Source organism: Thermothelomyces thermophilus, chromosome 1 (assembly GCF_000226095.1).
Source record: "Thermothelomyces thermophilus ATCC 42464 chromosome 1, complete sequence".
NCBI lineage: Eukaryota > Fungi > Ascomycota > Sordariomycetes > Sordariales > Chaetomiaceae > Thermothelomyces > Thermothelomyces thermophilus.
Genome location: NC_016472.1, coordinates 1,486,708 through 1,504,678, shown reverse-complemented (window position 1 = coordinate 1,504,678; position 17,971 = coordinate 1,486,708). Strand labels below are relative to the sequence as shown.

The 17,971-nt window shown below is 57.0% G+C and overlaps 6 protein-coding genes across 6 annotated transcripts; 4 read left to right on the top strand and 2 right to left on the bottom strand.

Moving 5' to 3' along the window:
* The first annotated feature begins 785 nt into the window (after nt 1–785).
* MYCTH_2294675 (uncharacterized protein) lies at nt 786–4,165 on the top strand. The gene is made up of 2 exons (XM_003658598.1): nt 786–858; nt 946–4,165. The coding sequence occupies exon 2, from the start codon at nt 978–980 to the stop codon at nt 3,612–3,614; it is 2,637 nt and encodes an 878-aa protein (XP_003658646.1). The 5' UTR covers nt 786–858; nt 946–977; the 3' UTR covers nt 3,615–4,165.
* On the bottom strand, nt 4,144–5,006 carry MYCTH_2122256 (uncharacterized protein; the record flags this gene model as incomplete). The annotated part of the gene is made up of 3 exons (XM_003658597.1): nt 4,144–4,161; nt 4,250–4,645; nt 4,806–5,006. The coding sequence occupies 3 exons, from the start codon at nt 5,004–5,006 to the stop codon at nt 4,144–4,146; spliced, it is 615 nt and encodes a 204-aa protein (XP_003658645.1).
* A 645-nt stretch (nt 5,007–5,651) lies between these two features.
* MYCTH_2313362 (uncharacterized protein) lies at nt 5,652–7,605 on the top strand. Its single transcript, XM_003658596.1, has 5 exons — nt 5,652–5,765; nt 6,243–6,447; nt 6,539–6,783; nt 6,842–6,907; nt 6,963–7,605. Exons 2-5 carry the CDS (start codon nt 6,291–6,293, stop codon nt 7,047–7,049), a joined length of 555 nt encoding a protein of 184 aa, XP_003658644.1. The 5' UTR covers nt 5,652–5,765; nt 6,243–6,290; the 3' UTR covers nt 7,050–7,605.
* Nucleotides 7,606–8,110: 505 nt separating this feature from the next.
* MYCTH_2294664 (uncharacterized protein) lies at nt 8,111–10,806 on the bottom strand. The gene has a single exon (XM_003658595.1). The coding sequence runs from the start codon at nt 10,674–10,676 to the stop codon at nt 8,250–8,252; it is 2,427 nt and encodes an 808-aa protein (XP_003658643.1). The 5' UTR covers nt 10,677–10,806; the 3' UTR covers nt 8,111–8,249.
* A 749-nt stretch (nt 10,807–11,555) lies between these two features.
* MYCTH_2294663 (uncharacterized protein) lies at nt 11,556–12,735 on the top strand. Its single transcript, XM_003658594.1, has 3 exons — nt 11,556–11,978; nt 12,045–12,562; nt 12,635–12,735. The coding sequence occupies exons 1-3, from the start codon at nt 11,946–11,948 to the stop codon at nt 12,726–12,728; spliced, it is 645 nt and encodes a 214-aa protein (XP_003658642.1). The 5' UTR covers nt 11,556–11,945; the 3' UTR covers nt 12,729–12,735.
* Nucleotides 12,736–13,636: 901 nt separating this feature from the next.
* Nucleotides 13,637–17,915, top strand: MYCTH_2294661 (uncharacterized protein). The gene is made up of 4 exons (XM_003658593.1): nt 13,637–15,098; nt 15,148–15,290; nt 15,354–15,900; nt 15,958–17,915. The coding sequence occupies exons 1-4, from the start codon at nt 14,069–14,071 to the stop codon at nt 17,589–17,591; spliced, it is 3,354 nt and encodes a 1,117-aa protein (XP_003658641.1). The 5' UTR covers nt 13,637–14,068; the 3' UTR covers nt 17,592–17,915.
* The last annotated feature ends 56 nt before the right edge of the window (nt 17,916–17,971 follow it).

Here is a 17,971-nt window from a genome sequence, read left to right as displayed (position 1 = left end):
ATCAATGATGTCGGTGCGAGAATCTCGCAGAACGGGAGCGTCGACGCTCAATGGCTGAGCACGTTTGCGGAAGGCGTTCTGGAAGCGCGTTCTTGATGCAAATCTTAGGTTCGCAGACCTTTTTCCTCATAGCCGCATCTGGTGTTTTTTTGATGAGAGTGACAGATTGGGGAAGGTCCAAAGAATAACTACAGAGCATAGGAGTCACAGATGCCACTTCCTGCGCGAGCTTGACTCCACTTCCCAGGCGCGCTCAAGACGTGCCGTGGGAGTTAGGATAGATACCTGAGGTATGTACTGTACTTTACAGAAGTTATCGATCCGTTATCAAAATGCCCATCCTCCCCACCATTTCCGCACTGCACTGCGTAAGAATGGCTTCGGAATTTCGACCCGCATATCATCAGTTCGACGATGTAACATGGAAAAAGAGGTGCGTGGTGATTGGCCCGCAATGTTCTCGCGGAAGCTTGGAAGCCTGGGCTGAGGTTGGTTGCTGGGCAACGCGAGCATGGCGCATGTCTACAGAGCTATCAACAACCACCAATCAAACAAAAGAGGATGATGCTCTCCCCGCCTGGGTTGGAAACCGGAATCAAGGCCGACCCGAGGCTCTCAGTTTTCCAAGACCGCTCCACATTCCGCGCTGAAGAAGGCCCGGATGGCCCGTTCATGATCATTCGTTTGGATGTGTTGAACCGAGCGACTCCAAACGAGAGAGGGACCCGAGTCCGACCCGAGTGCCCAAGATACTAACTAGCCTTGGCCCCGTGCTCTCATCTGGCCTACCTTAACAAGCCACCTCCTGTGGAGTATAGTTACGCACGGGATGTTTACTCCTGGGCCGGGCAACACCGAGTAAGAATGCCTTATCCTGATGCATCTCTGTTTTCTTAACCTTTCGCGTCAATGAGCCTGGGGACCTGACAGACATCGACCGCATAGCAAGTCTACATCTCTCCCCATTTGAATTCAAGATGGGGTTGCTACCCTTCAAGCTCTTCCGGTCGCGGGAGACAAGGACACAGCAGCTGCCCTTGTACAAGGAGGTCCCCGCTCCGAGGACGCGCAAAGCCAAACCACGAACGCCGCGCTCGCCCGTAAAAGAGCGTTATTCCGACTCAGAAGACTCGTCGGATGTTTCCGACGATGGCAACACCACCGACTCGTCCACCTCCAGCTCCGGCAGCTCGAGGCGGACATCATCCTCTGCCTCCTCGGCCGCGGCACCCATGCTCTCCAAGAGGCGGCCCGTAGCTCCGCCACGCCGGGCACCGGTCAGGAGATACCTGTACCGCCTGCCGAACAGGGTCATCCGCTTCCTGTGCTTCGGCATGATGTCGACCATCATCATCTTCATCTTCATTCTGGTCCGGGCCAGCCAGATTGAAAACAGAAGGATGGCAGAAGGGAAGGTGGAAAAGAAGCCAGTGCCGCCCCCCTGGGAGCAGTTCGAGTTTCTCACTCGGTACTACGGCGGCGTCAAGACCATCCTTCCTCTGGCCGACAACACGCCCCAGTACCCGCGGCTGGAGGAAGAGGGCCCCTACAACGCCAGCTACCCGCAGGAGAAACAACAACAACAACAACAACAAGATGCAAAAGTCCCTCCAAGCAAGGCCTTTGTCGACTACCCGGGGGCGGGGTTCCCCAAGCCGGCTGACGGCATCCGCGAATGCTTCCTTGACAGCCAAAATACCCTCAAGGTGCCCTCCATCCGTTACTTCGAGGGTCGTCCGCACGGTTTCCCGGACAATATCCTCGGCTCTTACGAACTGCTCTCGCTCCCGGGGGACATCTGCTTCGACCGCTACGGGAGGTACGGGCCATATGGCTACGGCTACTCGGTCCGGACCGGGGGCCTTGGTATCGGCGAGCACGGCGACCGCGAGGGGTCCGAGGCGGTTTGGAAGTCCGACCGGCGGATCGACTGGCGCAACATCGACTGGGCCGCCGCTCAGCGCCAGTGCTATAAGGCTAATGCCGAGCGCTTCAAGCCGTTGACGGTCCGCGAGGCTCCCCCTCGCGGCTTCTACATCGGCGACGGGCTCGAGATTCCCAAGCTGGCCACGCGTCAACAAGACGACCAAGACCAGCCCCTGGCCACGGACGAGGAGCCCGGGAGCGAAGAGCTCCCAAGGACCGCGGTTGTGCTCCGCTGCTGGGACGAGTTTCCCTGGCGGGAAGAGGACATTGTCAACCTCCGAGCCCTCATCGCCGAGCTGTCCCTGGCCTCGGGCGGCCGCTATGATGTCCACCTCCTGGTGCAGGTGCGCAATGATGCCAGGAACCCCGTCTGGGCCGACGACGACGAATATCGCAGCCGCATCAACGAGACCATCCCGAAAGAATTCCGCGGGATCGCCACGCTGTGGTCCGAGACCCAGATGCTCGCCGTCTACCAAGGTATCCGCGATCTATGGACGAGGGGGCCAGACCTGCCCGTCCACGGCTCCTACCGCGGCCTGCAGATGGCGATGCAACACTTTGCTTACAACCACCCCGAGTACGACTACTTTTGGCAGTGGGAGATGGACATCCGCTACACGGGCCACTACCACGACCTCCTCTCCAAGCTCGAGCTCTGGGCCAAGGATCAGCCCCGCAAGGGCCTGTGGGAGCGCAACGGGCGCTTCTATATTCCCCACGTCCACGGCAGCTGGGAGGACTTCAAGCAGATGGCCCGCGTCCAGACGGAGCACGGCACCGTCACCGCCGACAACATCTGGGACTCGGTACAGATTGCCAACAACGGCGGCGGCGACGGCGGCGGCGGCGGCGGCAGCAGCAGCAGCAGCAAGCTCGGCGAAAGACTGGCAACCCCCAAGAGTGAGCAGTCCGTCTGGGGGCCCCTACGCCCGGATTCCCCGGCCGACTGGTTCGAGCACGAGGACGACCCAGAGCCCCCAACCACGTACGAGCGCGACAAGTACACGTGGGGCGTGGGCGAGGAGGCCGACCTCCTGACGCTCTCGCCTATCTTCGACCCGGACGGCACCACGTGGAAGCTCGCCGACGACATCACGGGGTACAACGAGACCGGGGGCAAGCCGCCGCGGCGGGCGCAGATCATCACGGCCTCTCGCATGTCGCGCCGCCTGCTGCTAACCATGCACCGCGAGACGGCGTTCAAGAAGCACCACGCCTTCCCCGAGATGTGGCCGGCGACGGTGGCGCTGCACCACGGCCTCAAGGCCGTCTTCGCCCCGCACCCCGTCTTCGTCGACCGCGTCTGGCCGCCCGAGTACATGGCCCGCGTCCTCAACGCCGGCCGCAACGGCGCCTCGGGCGGCGGCCGCGCCTCGGTCTACGGCGAGCGCGAGCACAACATGCGTGGCCTGACGTGGTTCTACAACGCCGGCTTCGCCGGCAACCTCTACCGCCGCTGGCTCGGCCTGCGCGTCAACAACGACGGCGGCGAGGAGTTCGAGACCACCGCCGACCTCAGCAAGAACGAGACCTCGGTCGGCACCATGCGCGGCGGCGAGGGCCGCATGTGCCTGCCCCCCATGCTGCTCCACCCCGTCAAGGAGGTCGACCTCCCCGTCGAGAGGGGGCATCCGCAGGAGGAGGAAGCCGCTCCGCCCCCTCCCGCGTTGGATCCTGCTGCTTAACGGTTGTTTTTTTCTTTCTTTCTTCTTTTTCCTCCCTTGTCCTTTTCCTTTTCCTTGTCATTTTGCTTTTATTCCTTTTTTTTATTGGCTTGAGTGTTCAGCTTCGGCGTTTGGGTATGATGTGCTAGGAAAGGGAAGAAGATCTGTAGGGTTACGCTTTGATGATGAGATATGTAAACAAACAGATGGTTCTGCTTGGACATGACATGCATTATGCGCCTTCGCGAAGAGAGAAAACAATCCGTCTCAGTTATGTCCCTTTATATGGTAAATGACCCTACTATCGTCGTGGCTGTCACCTCTCAACGTATGATATGTCCTTCGGCTCGTTTAGTTCATGTTCTTGGTGATCGTACAGGACCCGGACGCATGGGAATATTTGATGGGACACGCGTCGTCCAAGACGCTACACCAGAAGATCACCGGCGCCGTTTTGGTCTTCCGAGTTCCCCGTTTGCGCCACACATACTGATATATGTGATTTTGCATCGCCAATGTAATAACACTAACAACGTCGAGAAATGGCCGATTAAACAACCCTCTTGACCTGATTTAGAGAAGAACTGATGTTAGCAGGAACGCTCTTCCAACAATTTCCCCATAGCCTCCAGCAGCACCAGCACCAACCGACGTACCTCGAAGAACCTCCGCAGCCACCAGACCTGGAAGACGCTCTCGCCAATGACGACGCCAATCACAAAGATGTTCCACCACTTGACCCTGCTGTTGGTGCTCTCGGCCGTGTTGCGGTGGGTGCGCTCGCGCACGACGATGTAGGCCTGCTCGTCCTTGACCCGCTCCAGCATGTCCGACAGCTTGCGCACCTCGGCCTCGAGCGGGTCCTGCGGCGCGTCCGCTTCGGACACGTAGACGATGCCGTGCACGTTGAACGAGACCTCCTTGGACGACGCGCCCCAGTGCTCGTTGCCGAAGCAGTAGACGTACTTGCCGTCGTGCCGCGCGTTGAACGTGAAGTCGCCGTTCGACACCGACTTGTCGTTGACCTCGTACCCGCCCACGGGGTTGGTAATCTTAAAGAGAGAGAGAAAGAGAGGGTGTCAACAAATATTACTGTTTGCACGGATCGATCGATTGCCCCGACTTGGGAAGAGGGAAGAGGGAAGAGGGGAAGAGGGGAAGGGAAGGGGTTTTGGGGGGGGGGGGGGGAACATGTTTCCCGCAGCGTCATACCCAGAAGTCAATGTCGAGGTTGCCGGCGCTGCCAAACTCCCGGTCGCCAACCTGGAAGGTCACCGTCATCTTGTCGCCCGAGTGCAGGTTCTCGTGGAAGCACTCGCGCCCATGCGCCGGGAGCTGGATGTTGTGCGCCACTGCCGAGCTCAGCAGCAAGCTTGCTGAGAGCAGCAGCTTCGCTGCCGTTTGGAGAAACATGGCTGCTGCCTGCTGTCGTCGTGTGGTGGCCCGCGCCGACGCTGTGTTTGTTTGATTTTTCGAGTTCCTGCCAGATATCCCAGTGCAGGGCAGTGCAGTGCAGTGCAGTTCCTTTTTCGGGCGGCTGCTTTCAGGGATTCGTCAGAGCGTCCAAGGACACCTTGGCGGGTTTTAGGCGGTCGGTTGGTTGCGGCTCCAGGGGGACGTCGTCCCCTTGGATGGCTGGCTGCCAACAACTGCAACGAATGCAGACAGTGCGCGTGTGGGCCGGCCACGGGGGCAGGTTGCCGACTCAGCAGGCACCTTCTCAGTGAAGGCGACTGGGGCCCGGACTCGGGGCGGAGCTGCTGAAGGCTGGGTACAGTAGGTACTCCGTACTCCGTACACTAGGTAGGGAAAAAAAAGGAGGTGGCCCCGGTCCAATGTTGTTCCAGGCAACCCAGTACAAGTCAGGTACAGGTGACACGCGGTGGCAAGCAGAGCCATTGTCAGCCAGCGGGTCCGCAGATAAGGTGTCCTAAAGGTAGCGTGCACGGGCCTTGGAACGCCCTGGATGGGACCGCACCCCCGGTCAGCGCCCCAGTCACTGCCTTCTCTGGCCTGGATCAGCCCGAGAACAACTTTCAAAATCCAATCTGTTTCCCCCCCCAAAAGGCTTTCCTTTCACACCGCCATCGTAGCATCATAACCAGCGCCCAAACTCGCCGGTAAATAACCGCGTCGCCATCTCGGTCTGTCTTCGAGATTAATACCCGAATAGTAAGTCGCTTTCTCTATCGGCCGACTCCTCTCCGGTGGATTTAGCGGCTTCGGCTTCTGCCTCGGTCTGCCTGCCGCCCGCTGCCTTTGAACGTCTTTGTCCCTGAAGGCCCCAAATCCCATCCACGCCCAAGTCTTGCGCGTCCCAAGGACCCCAGCCTGCGCGTGGCTGCCTCACAATTCCGCTGCCCACTGGTCGCTGACTAGCTTCCTTTGCCGGCGGTCTGGGATGCTTGGAGCCTCTGTCCCCCAAGGACGCGCTGTGCATATCTGTCCTCAGATCACGCACGCCAGTCAGCGGCCTTTAAAACCACCATCCCCCCCCCCCCCCCAAAAAAAAAACAAAAGTCCGGATTCTCTCGTGTCGCATTGTTACCGGATCCCTTTCGTACAAGACATCAAAGCCTTTCCCCTCCCCCTCCCCTTCATTGCACACTCGCGCCATTGTTCGATTGCTTACATATCGGGCCTCGACAGATACCAACCCCTCTACTTCTCTCGGTTTGACCATTCAACACCACCAAGATGGGCCTAGGAGGATCCAAGATGTGGAGCTGGCTCTCCCTGCTCATGAAGCAGAAGGAGATGCGCATTCTCATGGTTGGTCTTGACGCGGCCGGAAAGACCACCATTCTGTACAAGCTCAAGTTGGGCGAGGTCGTCACTACCATCCCGACCATCGGTACGGTCCATTCCCGATCCTGAGCAGGGCGGCTTGCACTGCTCCTCTGGTGCGACCAGGCGCGAAATGCTAACTTTGTCGTCGCTCCAAGGCTTCAACGTCGAGACCGTCGAATACCGTAACATTCAGTTCACCGTCTGGGATGTCGGTGGCCAGGACAAGATCCGTCCTCTGTGGAGACACTACTTCCAGAACACCCAGGGTATCATCTTCGTCGTCGACAGCAACGACCGTGACCGTGTGCCCGAAGCCCGCGAGGAGCTGCAGCGCATGCTCAACGAGGACGAGCTGAGGGACGCCCTTCTCCTGGTGTTCGCCAACAAGCAAGATCTTCCGGTGAGTATTCGCGTTGCTCCGGTCTAGCAAAGACGAGCTGCTGACGTTGCCCGTCTAGAATGCCATGAGTGTTGCCGAGATCACAGACCAGCTCGGCCTCCACAGCCTGCGGCAACGCACCTGGGTACGATACCCACCCCTGCCACTGCACGATCCTACCCGTACTAACCGTGCCGCAGTACATCCAATCCACCTGCGCCACCTTGGGTGACGGTCTCTTCGAAGGTCTCGACTGGCTCGCCCAGGAAATCAAGAAGCACAACTAAAGCAATCCTGCAACACCGGGGACCGGTCCTCCTCGCCCCCCCTTTAGCCAAGCGTGGCTCGATTGTGCTCTATCAGATATTCCACGTTAGGCAAACAGTCGACTAGCCCATAGATCAGCTCTGGCGGTTTGGTGCATGCATCGTGACCACCGCTTACGAATGAGAAGATGAACGCGGGGAGGGTGGCCGACACTCATTTTGAAACTCCTGGTCACTTTTTCGGAAAGACGGAGGGGGCGCACTGGGTTGGGATCATGTACAATTTGATACACTCGTCAGGGAGAGACAAACAGTTCACTCACTGCTTTCCTCGACCCCAGACCAGAGACCAGGCCAAGTGGCCTCGCCGTGTGTGCTGTACCGAGAGGATCGGAGCAGAGAACGAGTGCCTGGCCCGGGGGAAACACGCAGCGGGTTGTGCTTGGTTGTGCTTGGAGTATAACGCGAGCAAGGGCTGTAAACAGTACGGGTAATCATCAAATGTCGATTTTGCGGTTTCTGCTCTTTTTCTTCTACTCTTGCTTTTCCTACTTTGAAATTCTCCTGTTGTCCCACCAGTTCGCCCGCCAGGTGCAACAATAGGCAGTAACTCTAGTGTGTGCAAGTGTGCGGGAGAGAGTGTGTGTACGGGGGTGTGTGTATTTGTCTATACCGCTCAGGCAGGTCAAGGAGACTGGAGTCCGTCTAGATATGGAGGACATTAATTTCGATCGGCCCCTTCCAGGGAACCATGGGCGCCATGAATTCGTCCTCGGGATCTGAAAGGTGTACAATATACGATGCTATGTCGTTCTACTACTCAAGTAAGGACTCCGTCGAGGCGCATATATTGCCTGCGAGGTTAAGCCGGTGGTGGGGCGGGAAAGACGCACGAAAGATGAACGTGATGGAAAATGAACATGACGGAATTTTTTTGGATTGAGTGGGCTTGGAGCTACCTAGTATGCTAGCTACATTTATACTGTACATGATATGCTTCCGTTCCTTGAGGCTGACAACCTTCTATCCCGCCGGTGGCATGCCATCCTTTCAAACACCCCGTAAATGATTTCTCCCTTCCGCGGAACGCTTTTCCAATGACGACGTGGCGAGTCCGACAACAAAAAACGGATATACCCCAAAATAATATACATTATTGTACACAAAATAAAAATCATCGTAAATCGTCATCAATAGCCAAAGGATGCCGAGCATCTAGCGTCAGGCCGTGGCCGCGGTCTCCTGTTCCGCCGCGCCGCCGTCGCCGGCGCCGCCGTGCAGGGCCGAGATGGTCAGTCCGTTCTTGTCGTCGTTCACCGTCACGACGGCAGTGTCGCCCGTCTTGATCTCTCCGCGGATGATCTTGTCGGCGAGCCCGTTGCCGATCTGCGTCGTGATCAGGCGGTTGAGCGGGCGGGCGCCGAACTTGGGGTCGTAGCCGCGCTCGGCCAGCCACTGGCGCACGTCGTCGGCCGCGCTCAGCGTGATGCGCCGGTCGCCGAGCCGCTCCTGCAGCTCCCGGAGGCGGATGTCGACGATGTCGCGCAGCGCCGGCAGCGAGAGGCGCTTGAAGACGATGAAGGAGTCGATGCGGTTGAGGAACTCGGGCGGGTACTGCGACGAGACGACGTCCATGACGGCGGATTTGACCTTGGGATCAATCTCGCCATCGGCGGTTTCTTGGTACGGGTGGATGGGGTCCGCACCGACCAGGATGTCGGCCCCCAGGTTGGAGGTGAGGACGATGATGGTGTTTCTGAAGTCGACCTTGTGGCCCTGGGCGTCCGTCAGGTAGCCCTCGTCCAGGACCTGGAGGAGCAGGGCCGAAATGTCGCGGTGCGCCTTCTCGAACTCGTCAAAGAGGAGCACTGCGTAGGGCTTGCGCCGGACGGCTTCGGTCAGCTGGCCAGCGTCCTCGTAGCCGACGTAGCCCGAAGGAGCACCGATCAGGCGGGAGATGGTATGCTTCTCCTGGAACTCGCTCATGTCAAAACGGACGACGGCGGATTCGGTGGAGAAGAGAAAGCCGGCGAGCTTCTTGCACAGCTCCGTCTTGCCGACGCCGGTGGGGCCGAGGAAGAAGAAGGACGCGAGCGGCCGGTTCTCGCCGCTGAGGCCGGCTCTCTGCATCCTCACCGCATCTGCGACTGCCTTGAGGGCCTCGTCTTGGCCACGGACAGACTCGCGTAGGATATCCTCCATGTGGATCAGTCTCTCAGTGTGACCGCTCGTGAGCTTCGAGACTGGAATTCCGGTGACCCTCGAGACAACGTTGGCGATATCGTCTGCTGTGACCGAGTCATGGATCAAAGCGCCCTCGTCCGCTGGCCTCTCGCCGTCCTTTGGCAGTTTCTTCTCGAGGTTGGGAATGACGCCGAATCTCAGCTCGGACGCCCTGGCAAAATTGCCTTCCCGCTGCGCCATCTCCAATTCTATCCGGGCTTTGTCGAGCTCGGCTTGAGTCTGTTTGATGGCGTCGATCTCGGCCTTTTCTTTCTCCCACTTCTCTGACAAGGCTCGCGCTTCTTCTTGGTACTTGCTGAGATCGGCCTCCAGCTTCTCCCGCCGCTCTTTGCTTGCGACGTCCTTTTCTTTCCGGAGGCTCTCGAGCTCAATCTGAACGGTCATGATCTTCTGATCGAGCCGCAGGATATCCTCTGGTTTGCTTTCTTGCTGTAGCCTAAGGGAGCTTGCGGCTTCGTCCATCAGATCGATCGCCTTGTCGGGCAGGAAGCGGTCGGTAATGTAACGGTTCGACAATGTTGCGGCGGCAACCAGCGCGCCGTCGGTGATACGGACACCGTGGTGAACCTCATACTTGTCCTTGATACCGCGAAGGATGCTGATTGTGTCTTGGACCGTTGGCTCGCTGACGAGGATCGGCTGAAATCGTCGGGCGAGAGCAACGTCCTTCTCAATCTGTCGGTACTCGGCCAGCGTCGTGGCGCCGCAGCATTGTAGTTCGCCCCTCGAGAGAGCGGGCTTTATAAGGTTCGACGCGTCGATGGAACCCTCGGCCTTGCCGAGCCCGAGAAGGGTATGGAGCTCGTCGATGAAGAGAATGACCTCGCCGTTTGATTGTTGGACCTCGGTCAGCACCTTCTTGAGTCGCTCCTCGAAGTCTCCTCTGAACTTTGCGCCGGCAATAAGGGATCCGAGATCAAGAGCAACGACCCGTTTGTTCTTGATACTCTCTGGGACAGCACCCCGCACAATCTCCAGAGCCAGCCCTTCAAGAACAGCCGTCTTGCCAACACCGGCGCTGCCGATCAGGACGGGATTGTTCTTCGTCCGCCGGGAGAGGATTTGTATTGTCCGCTGAATCTCAGCCGATCGTCCGATGACAGGGTCCAACTTGCCCGCCTTCGCTTTCGCTGTCAGGTCGACTCCGTATTGCTCGAGCGCCGGCTTTTCTGGCTCGCCTCCGAGATTCATGCGGTGCGTGCCGCCGGGCGGATGTGGTCTGCCATTGGAGTATGTTCGGATTGCGACGCTGGGAAGAAGCCGTAGGGAGTTCGTGGCCGCCGTTATCCGCGGGGCAGCCGAAAGTGACCGTGGAATTTGAGGCTGTCGCAAGGAGCCGCCCCTCGAAGCAGCGGCGAGCCGCCTCGAGGCAGTTGACGCTGCTAGTTGTAGTCTTGCTTGCATCTTACGAAATTGGTTTCAAGATCGGGAACAGAGATAATTGCATCAATAGCGCAGATGCAAAGCGTATCTCGCATCTCTAATGTCCGTCCCGAACATCCGAAAACGGTGGCGATCCTAAAGCGGCCATGCGATGCGCCAGAGAGCTGGAACTTGTGACGAATGCTCTCGCAGCTTCTCAGACCCACCCGCTCTCTTATCTTATCAGAGCTCCATCGTTTTGTTGGTTGGGTCTGGGTCCGTGCTTCCATTATTGACTTTTTAAGGAGTTCAAAATAACGGATTTTTTTTTTTCGCTTCTTTCCAATATCCGGCAAGACGGCCAAAGGTGTTAGTTGTTGGCGGCCAACTGGTTGTCAACAATTTTGCCCAGTGATGTGTAAGGTATGTACCCTTCGGTTTGCTCTGATCTGCTTCCCGACAATCATTCTATCTTTTTCTGATGATACATTTTGGTCCGTGTTGCCGAGCAGCCTCAAGACCTGCAGATGAGGACAAACTCCTGCATTGACATGCGTTTCTGATTCTATATTCTATATTTTGGCGTTATGGAACTGTTTTCCCCGGCATTCGCTAATCATTTCTGCGCGCAGATGGTTGACCTTGTTCCGAAAGGCTTTCCACGGATCACGTCTGCTTGTCGTTGAATCCCCAACCGGTCCAACTACGGAAACCACGGAACCGTTGTTTCTCTAAAGCTCTTGGGTGTTATCCGGCTTAGTAGGTGTTGCTGATGACGCTCAGCGCCACCGGACTTATTGGTTGGTAGTACGCTTCGTCTTGTAGCAGGTTCAATTGTGCCCTCTACTGGGAACCTATAGCACTCCAAAATCAACAGCAAAACAAGAAATATATATGTGTGCCTCCGATAAATCCATTCGCTAGGGAATCAAGCTCCTGGCCGATTCCACCCATGTCAACATGTCCCAATCTCGATCGGATAGAGGCTTGCTTGCTGAATATCATCAATGATGTGGCTACTTGAAAAACGTGCTATTAAGTTTACGAGTAGGCAGGAGCCTTGTAAAGGCAACTACTTGTGTACGGATTACATACATACGGATGACATAGGACAAGCAGAGTAGCATGAAGTGAAAGTGGGGACAACTGCGCTGTCCAATTGATGCCCTGCACCTAGCATCTGGCAATCCCGACGCGGCGCGACGCAACTCGCTCCTGGCCCTCCAAACTATCAACAGTCGATTTTTAAAGTCTGCACGCGCCTTCAACATAACTTAATTCAACTGGACGGTCCAGCAAAGCTTCTTTAAGATGCCTATGTACGGAGATCTGGGCAACAAATTGGTACGGAACTGTTCTAGCTGCCAGTCTATCGTTCTCTCATTCTCATCACTGACCCCCTCATACCAGGTTCAACATGCCAAACGAACACAGAACCTGGCGCATCTGCCGCCGTATCAGACCGAGCTTGTCCGTGCTGTGACCCGAGAGGTGCGAGACTTGGACAAAGATGTGGCGAGCCTGCTCGAGCCATTCCAGGGTTCGTTCGACCCCTCAGCAGACCAAGCCACGGCATGCACCTTGCTGGTCAACCACCTGTCCATGCGCAGGAACAAACGCTGCCTTCTTGCATACCACAGGACGCGTACCGACAAGCTCGAGGAGCTGGTCTGGAAGGGGGTCGACATTCTCGACTTTGCTGGTCAACAGGCAGGTGGCGCTAATGGCGCGCTTGCCGCCGAGAGCGGAGGAAGCAGCAGTCTGAGCCCTCAGGAAGAGGATTACGTTCGCCAATACGGAGATTTACTCGCTGCCTACAAGGGACAATGGACAGATATTGACTTGACCGGGAGTCTCGAGCCGCCAAGGGATCTATTCATCGATGTGCGGGTGCTGAAGGATGCGGGCGAGATCCAAACAGAATATGGGTAGGTCTCCGTCAGGTTATTTCCGGGGTCCTCCCATCCCGAGCTGGGGAGCGGAGCTGATTTGTCTTGCAGCGCCATCAACTTGACAAAGAACAGTCAATTTTATGTCCGCCAAGGTGATGTGGAACGATTGATCGCCCAAGGCTACCTCCAAAAGCTTGGTTGAAGCTCCTTCCGTTCTATTGAAGCGTTTCTTGGTACTTTGAAAAGGCCAAGGGATTCCGACCGGACCTTCGCACATCCGTCCACCGATACGTTAAGGCAGCATGGTATAAAAGGCATGGGTCCAAGGATAGTTCAAGATTCGCCTTGGCCTGTGGCCACTCATACGGGTGGGTGATCGAGTTCGCGGAAGGTGGTACAGACTGGGCGGTAGCTCGCCACAATGGTGGCAGAAGACGAGGTCCCTTTTGCGCGAACACCAGGGAGCAAGCGGCAATGCCATATAACCATGGCGCCATGCTATGTAGTCCTTACGCAGTACTGATGCGCCCCGCTCGGCGGCACCCGCCGTGTCCGTGCCGGAACGCGGACGTGCATATCCGCGGCCTTGCAGGCATTCAACAGACCTGCAGCACCGGCTGGCCTGGAAAATTTCTTGCCAATCGGGAGGCGGCAGTTCACAGTGGGTGTACTGTATCGCTCTGAGACCAGATCACGATGCAGTAAACAAGTTGTAGCTAAGGTCTCTAGGAAAACAAGACTCGTAGAGGTTGGTTTTGAATTTGAAGAGAATTGAAGATATGGCACAACTACACGATTATGCTTAGCAATTTAGATCGGACTTGATTCCCATGGAGCAGGTGCTTTCTCCAGTCCCAGGACGTGCCTTGGCTGCCCCAGCAGCTCAAAAAGTCAATCCACACTGTTATTGCATCATCCTACATTTGCCCGTCGTTCTGCCCCGCCGACCGGCGTCTGTCAACGGTCCAGGCCTTCATGTGAATTGGACCCGTACGGTAGCATGCCGGGCTTCAGCACAGTGCTAGCGGCTGAAAGTTTGGAATGTAGAGGAATCTGTACCCATACCAGTACACTAGTAAGTGAGTGCTTGGATACCATGGACTGTTGGCCGGAAGTTACGACATTCCATAGCGCACAGGTGGGGCCCACACCAATTGAAAATACCACGGCCCGTCTTGCGGCTTATCTGTGATCGATCGCCTTCACATGGTAACCTTATTTCCGTTGCCGATTCCATCATGTTACCCATTCCGCCCGCTGCTTGATGTGCTGCTCGAATCAACCAGTTGTCCCGCGCGGGTCGGTAATCCAGCTGCTTTAGGAGCTGCTGTCGACTCCAATCCTCCAGCCAGCTGCAAGCCCCGTTGCAGCCCCCGTTGCTTCCCTTTCCGGCGCTCGGTACATCCCATGCATCGACCTACCTTGCGCAAGTTGCTCGTCATCGCAAGGGTCTGTGTCGTTTGCCCTGGTGGAACCGCCATGTACACGCTGTTGGCAAATCTGCTGCAGACCACGCCTTAACCATCTGTTACCCATTTCATCATGTCGTCGCCGGGTCTCGGCCGCTCGTGGCGGAGGAGTCCCTCCTTCGCCTCGTCCCATTCGCAAGAAGAAGAACCCCCATCCGCCTCAAGCCAACTACAGCTCTCCCGCAAAACCAGCAATGATGGAAAGTTACTGTCTTCTTCGGCGGGTTCAGTCACGTACCGGGAACCTCTGAGGTCCTTCATCCATGGTACCGTCAGAGGCCGTCTAGGTGAGGCTCCTTGCCAAAGCTTACGCGGGAGGGCTGATGCTGACAACCAGGGACCAGCACCGCTCGACAGTGCAGAGTCGGCACGCTCAGTGCGCGAGGAAACCGCCGAGATAGCCGACTACTTTCTCTCTGACAAGCCGGACGCCAGGAGCAGCCCGTTCCCTCGCCGAGCGCAATCTGCGTCCTCCCCAAAACCGCGACCTTCCGTGGAGTCACCTGGTCCCGAGTCAGGCCCGTCACGGTCCACCGATACAATAGCCGAAGTTTCAGAGCCGCCCTCTCCCCAAGACACTCACGAGCCTGCCGGTCCTTCGATGCTCACAACTATGTTGAAGAGGTCACCACCGGACAAAGACAACTTCATTGCGCCAAAGGAGCCCAATTCACATGAGGGCGGCGTCCCAGCCGAGGAAACTGACGACGAGGAAGGGGCCCCTCTGAGCAGGGTACAAACCGTCGAGTATCGGCCGTTGGATGCCCGTCCGGATCATTCGGACAACACCAACGAGACATCGCCGTTGCTGGCTGCCGCAGCGTGGGAACGTTCGGGGGGGAGCTACGGGGCTGGCGACCAGGATCATCAAGATGCCGACTTGGAGGGCCGGAAGAGTCTTCACCGAAAGAAGTGGCTGGCAAGAACGGCCGATTCCCTGCGGGAAACCGGGGCCCGAGTGGTTATTATCCTCCCGACCATTGGCAACCCGAAGCGTTGGGATCGCCATCTCCTTTGGGAAAATGTTGTTGTCGCTCCGATTGCCTGTCTTCCCGCCGTCGTCGTCGGGTTGCTTCTCAACATCTTGGACGCACTGTCATACGGTGAGCTTCATCGTTTGATTTTGGTTGTTCGTCCGCTGACTCGGCACAGGCATGATCTTGTTCCCCCTGGGAAGCCCCATCTTCGCGAGCTTAGGGTCTGCCGGGATATCAATGTTCTACGTCAGCTGTATAATTTCGCAGCTAACATTCTCATCGGGGAGCATATTCAAGGGTGGCGTTGGCTCTGAGTTGGTGAGTCCTCCATAACCCCCCCCCACCCCCTGCATACATCCGGCATCGTCTCACATCAGGCAGATCGAAGTCGTGCCCTTTTTTCACAACATGGCTGGCACCATCACGGAGATAGTCGGGCAAGAGAATCCAGACGCTGTTATTGCAACGACTATTACATCGTACGCGCTAAGCTCGATGCTTACTGGCGCTGTGTTTTACCTGATGGGGAAGTTCAAGTTTGGCTACCTCGTCGGCTTCATCCCTCGGCACATCCTGATCGGCTGCATCGGAGGTGTTGGGTGGTTCCTGATTGCTACGGGATTTGAAGTAACAGCGAGGATGGACGGGAAGTTCAGCTATAACCTGGACACACTCAAACGGCTCATGCAGGCCGACACCGTTCCCCTATGGATCATCCCCCTTACCCTGGCCGTGATCTTATTCTACGGGCAGTCCAGGATCACGTCCAAATATTTCCTCCCGCTCTACATTCTCATGATACCCGCGGTCTTCTACGCGGTGACCGGTGCTTTGAACCTGCTGAATCCGGACACCCTCAGGGACAGCGGCTGGATATTCGAAGGCCCGCCCGCAGGGGAACCTTGGTGGTATTTCTATACGCTATACAGTAAATTCTCCCCACATTTGCACGTCCAAACCGGCCCATAGCTAACGAGTAGTGCAGAACTGAAACTGGTCCACTGGGGGGCTATTGCACAGTGCATCCCAGCAATGTTCGCCTTGACCTTCTTTGGCGTGCTCCACGTTCCCATCAATGTCCCGGCCTTAGCTCTGAACACGGGCGAGGATCACGCCAACCTCGACCACGAGCTCAAGCTGCACGGGTACTCGAACTTTCTCTCTGGCGCGGCAGGTAGCATCCAGAACTACCTCGTCTATTCCAACAGTCTATTCTTCATGCGCTCCGGTGGTAACACCCGCCTGGCCGGGTTCGAGCTAGCATTGTTCACCTTCTTGGTCATGCTAATCGGCCCCTCGCTGATCGGCTACATCCCCGTTATGATGGTCGGTGTGCTCATCTTTGACCTTGGTTTTGAGCTTCTTCTCGAGGCCGTGTGGCAGCCGAGGAAGAAGCTGAAGCCGGTCGAATATTTTACCGTCCTGGTGATTGTTTTAGTCATGGGAACTTATGACTTCGTGGTCGGCATCGGCGTGGGAATCCTACTCGCGTTCATGTCCCTGACGTTCCAGACATCAAGGGTGTCCGCCGTCAGAGCGAGCTACTCGGGCGACATTGTCGGGTCAACGGTGAGAAGGAACCCGACTCAACAACACTACCTGCGGCAGGTCGGCCGCCAGATCAACATCATCAAGCTTTCGGGCTACCTATTCTTCGGCACCATCGTCGGCGTGGAGGATAGGATTCGAGTCCTCATTTCCGACGAAGAGTTCAAGAGACGCCCCATCAGGTTCTTGGTATTGGACCTTTGGCTGGTCACTGGTGTCGATTACTCCGCCGCCGAGGTCTTTAACACCATCAGCCGCCTGCTAGATAGCAAGGGTATCGAACTCGTTGTCAGCGGCGTGGACCCGGAGCACGGCCTAGGCCGTAACCTGAGGGCTGTCGGGCTCGGCGAAGACGGCGTCGAGGTCAAGCTCCTCCCCGAACTGAACTCGGCGCTCGAGTACTGCGAGAACGAACTTCTCAAAACCCTCTTCGTCAACCAAGAAGACTCGGACAGCACGCTCACGACCTCGACGGCGAACCTCGACGTGCCGAACCAGCCATGCGCCCTCGCATCATCGGCCGTCATGCTAGGCTCGTCCCCGCGGCGCGACCATCTCCGCGAGGTTGCCCGCAAGTCGCTCGGGCAGGTTAAAGCGAAACGACCGACGCGCTGGCAGAGCTTCAAGGAGCCGCTCCGGCTGATGCTGCAGATCTTCCGCGACGTAAGCGACAAGAACGAAGACTTTTGGTTTCGGGCGGTGCGCTACTTCAAGCGCGCCCATCATGCGACCGGCACGGTCCTCTTCCGCCGCGGCGAGCGCGCCGAGGCCTTCTACCTCATCGAGTCTGGAATCCTGAGGGCCGAATACGATCTGCCGCAGGGGTGGCTGTTTGAGAGCATCGTAGCGGGGACCACGTGTGGGGAGTTACCCTTCTTTTCCGAGACGAATCGCACGGCGACGTGCGTCGTCGAGAGGGAGGCGGTTGTGTGGGTGATGGACCGGGAGAGCTGGGCGCGGCTGCAAAAGGAGGAGCCGGGTGTTGCACAGGAACTGCTGCGGATCTCGCTCAAGCTGACGAGCGAGCGCATGTCGGTTATTACGAGTTATACGCTAACTATGGCTGGATAATTAGTGCGTGGGAAAAAGCATGACCTGGGCGGTCTTTTTGTTTTTTTGGCTTCTAGCGAACATTGGGAAGGAAAGAGTTTGTTGGTTGAAGGAAGTCTTTTCACAACTAGAGTCCGACTAGTGTTCATATAACATGTTGACTGCTTAGTGAGCTGCAAGTATAGCCGATGCATGGGGCCGTACGGTTTTAGAGCGCTGATCTAGAGATCAATAAGGTCCTCTCTTGTTGTCTCGAAGCCAGCAGCGCTGTCAACATGTGAAAGGGTTAGGGTTGTACATACGTACATGAGCACATACAGTATTAGAAGTTTCCGTACAGTATGGAGTTATCCGTACTCCGTACACATCTTACTCTCTCCTTCCACGTTTGGCAACCCGTG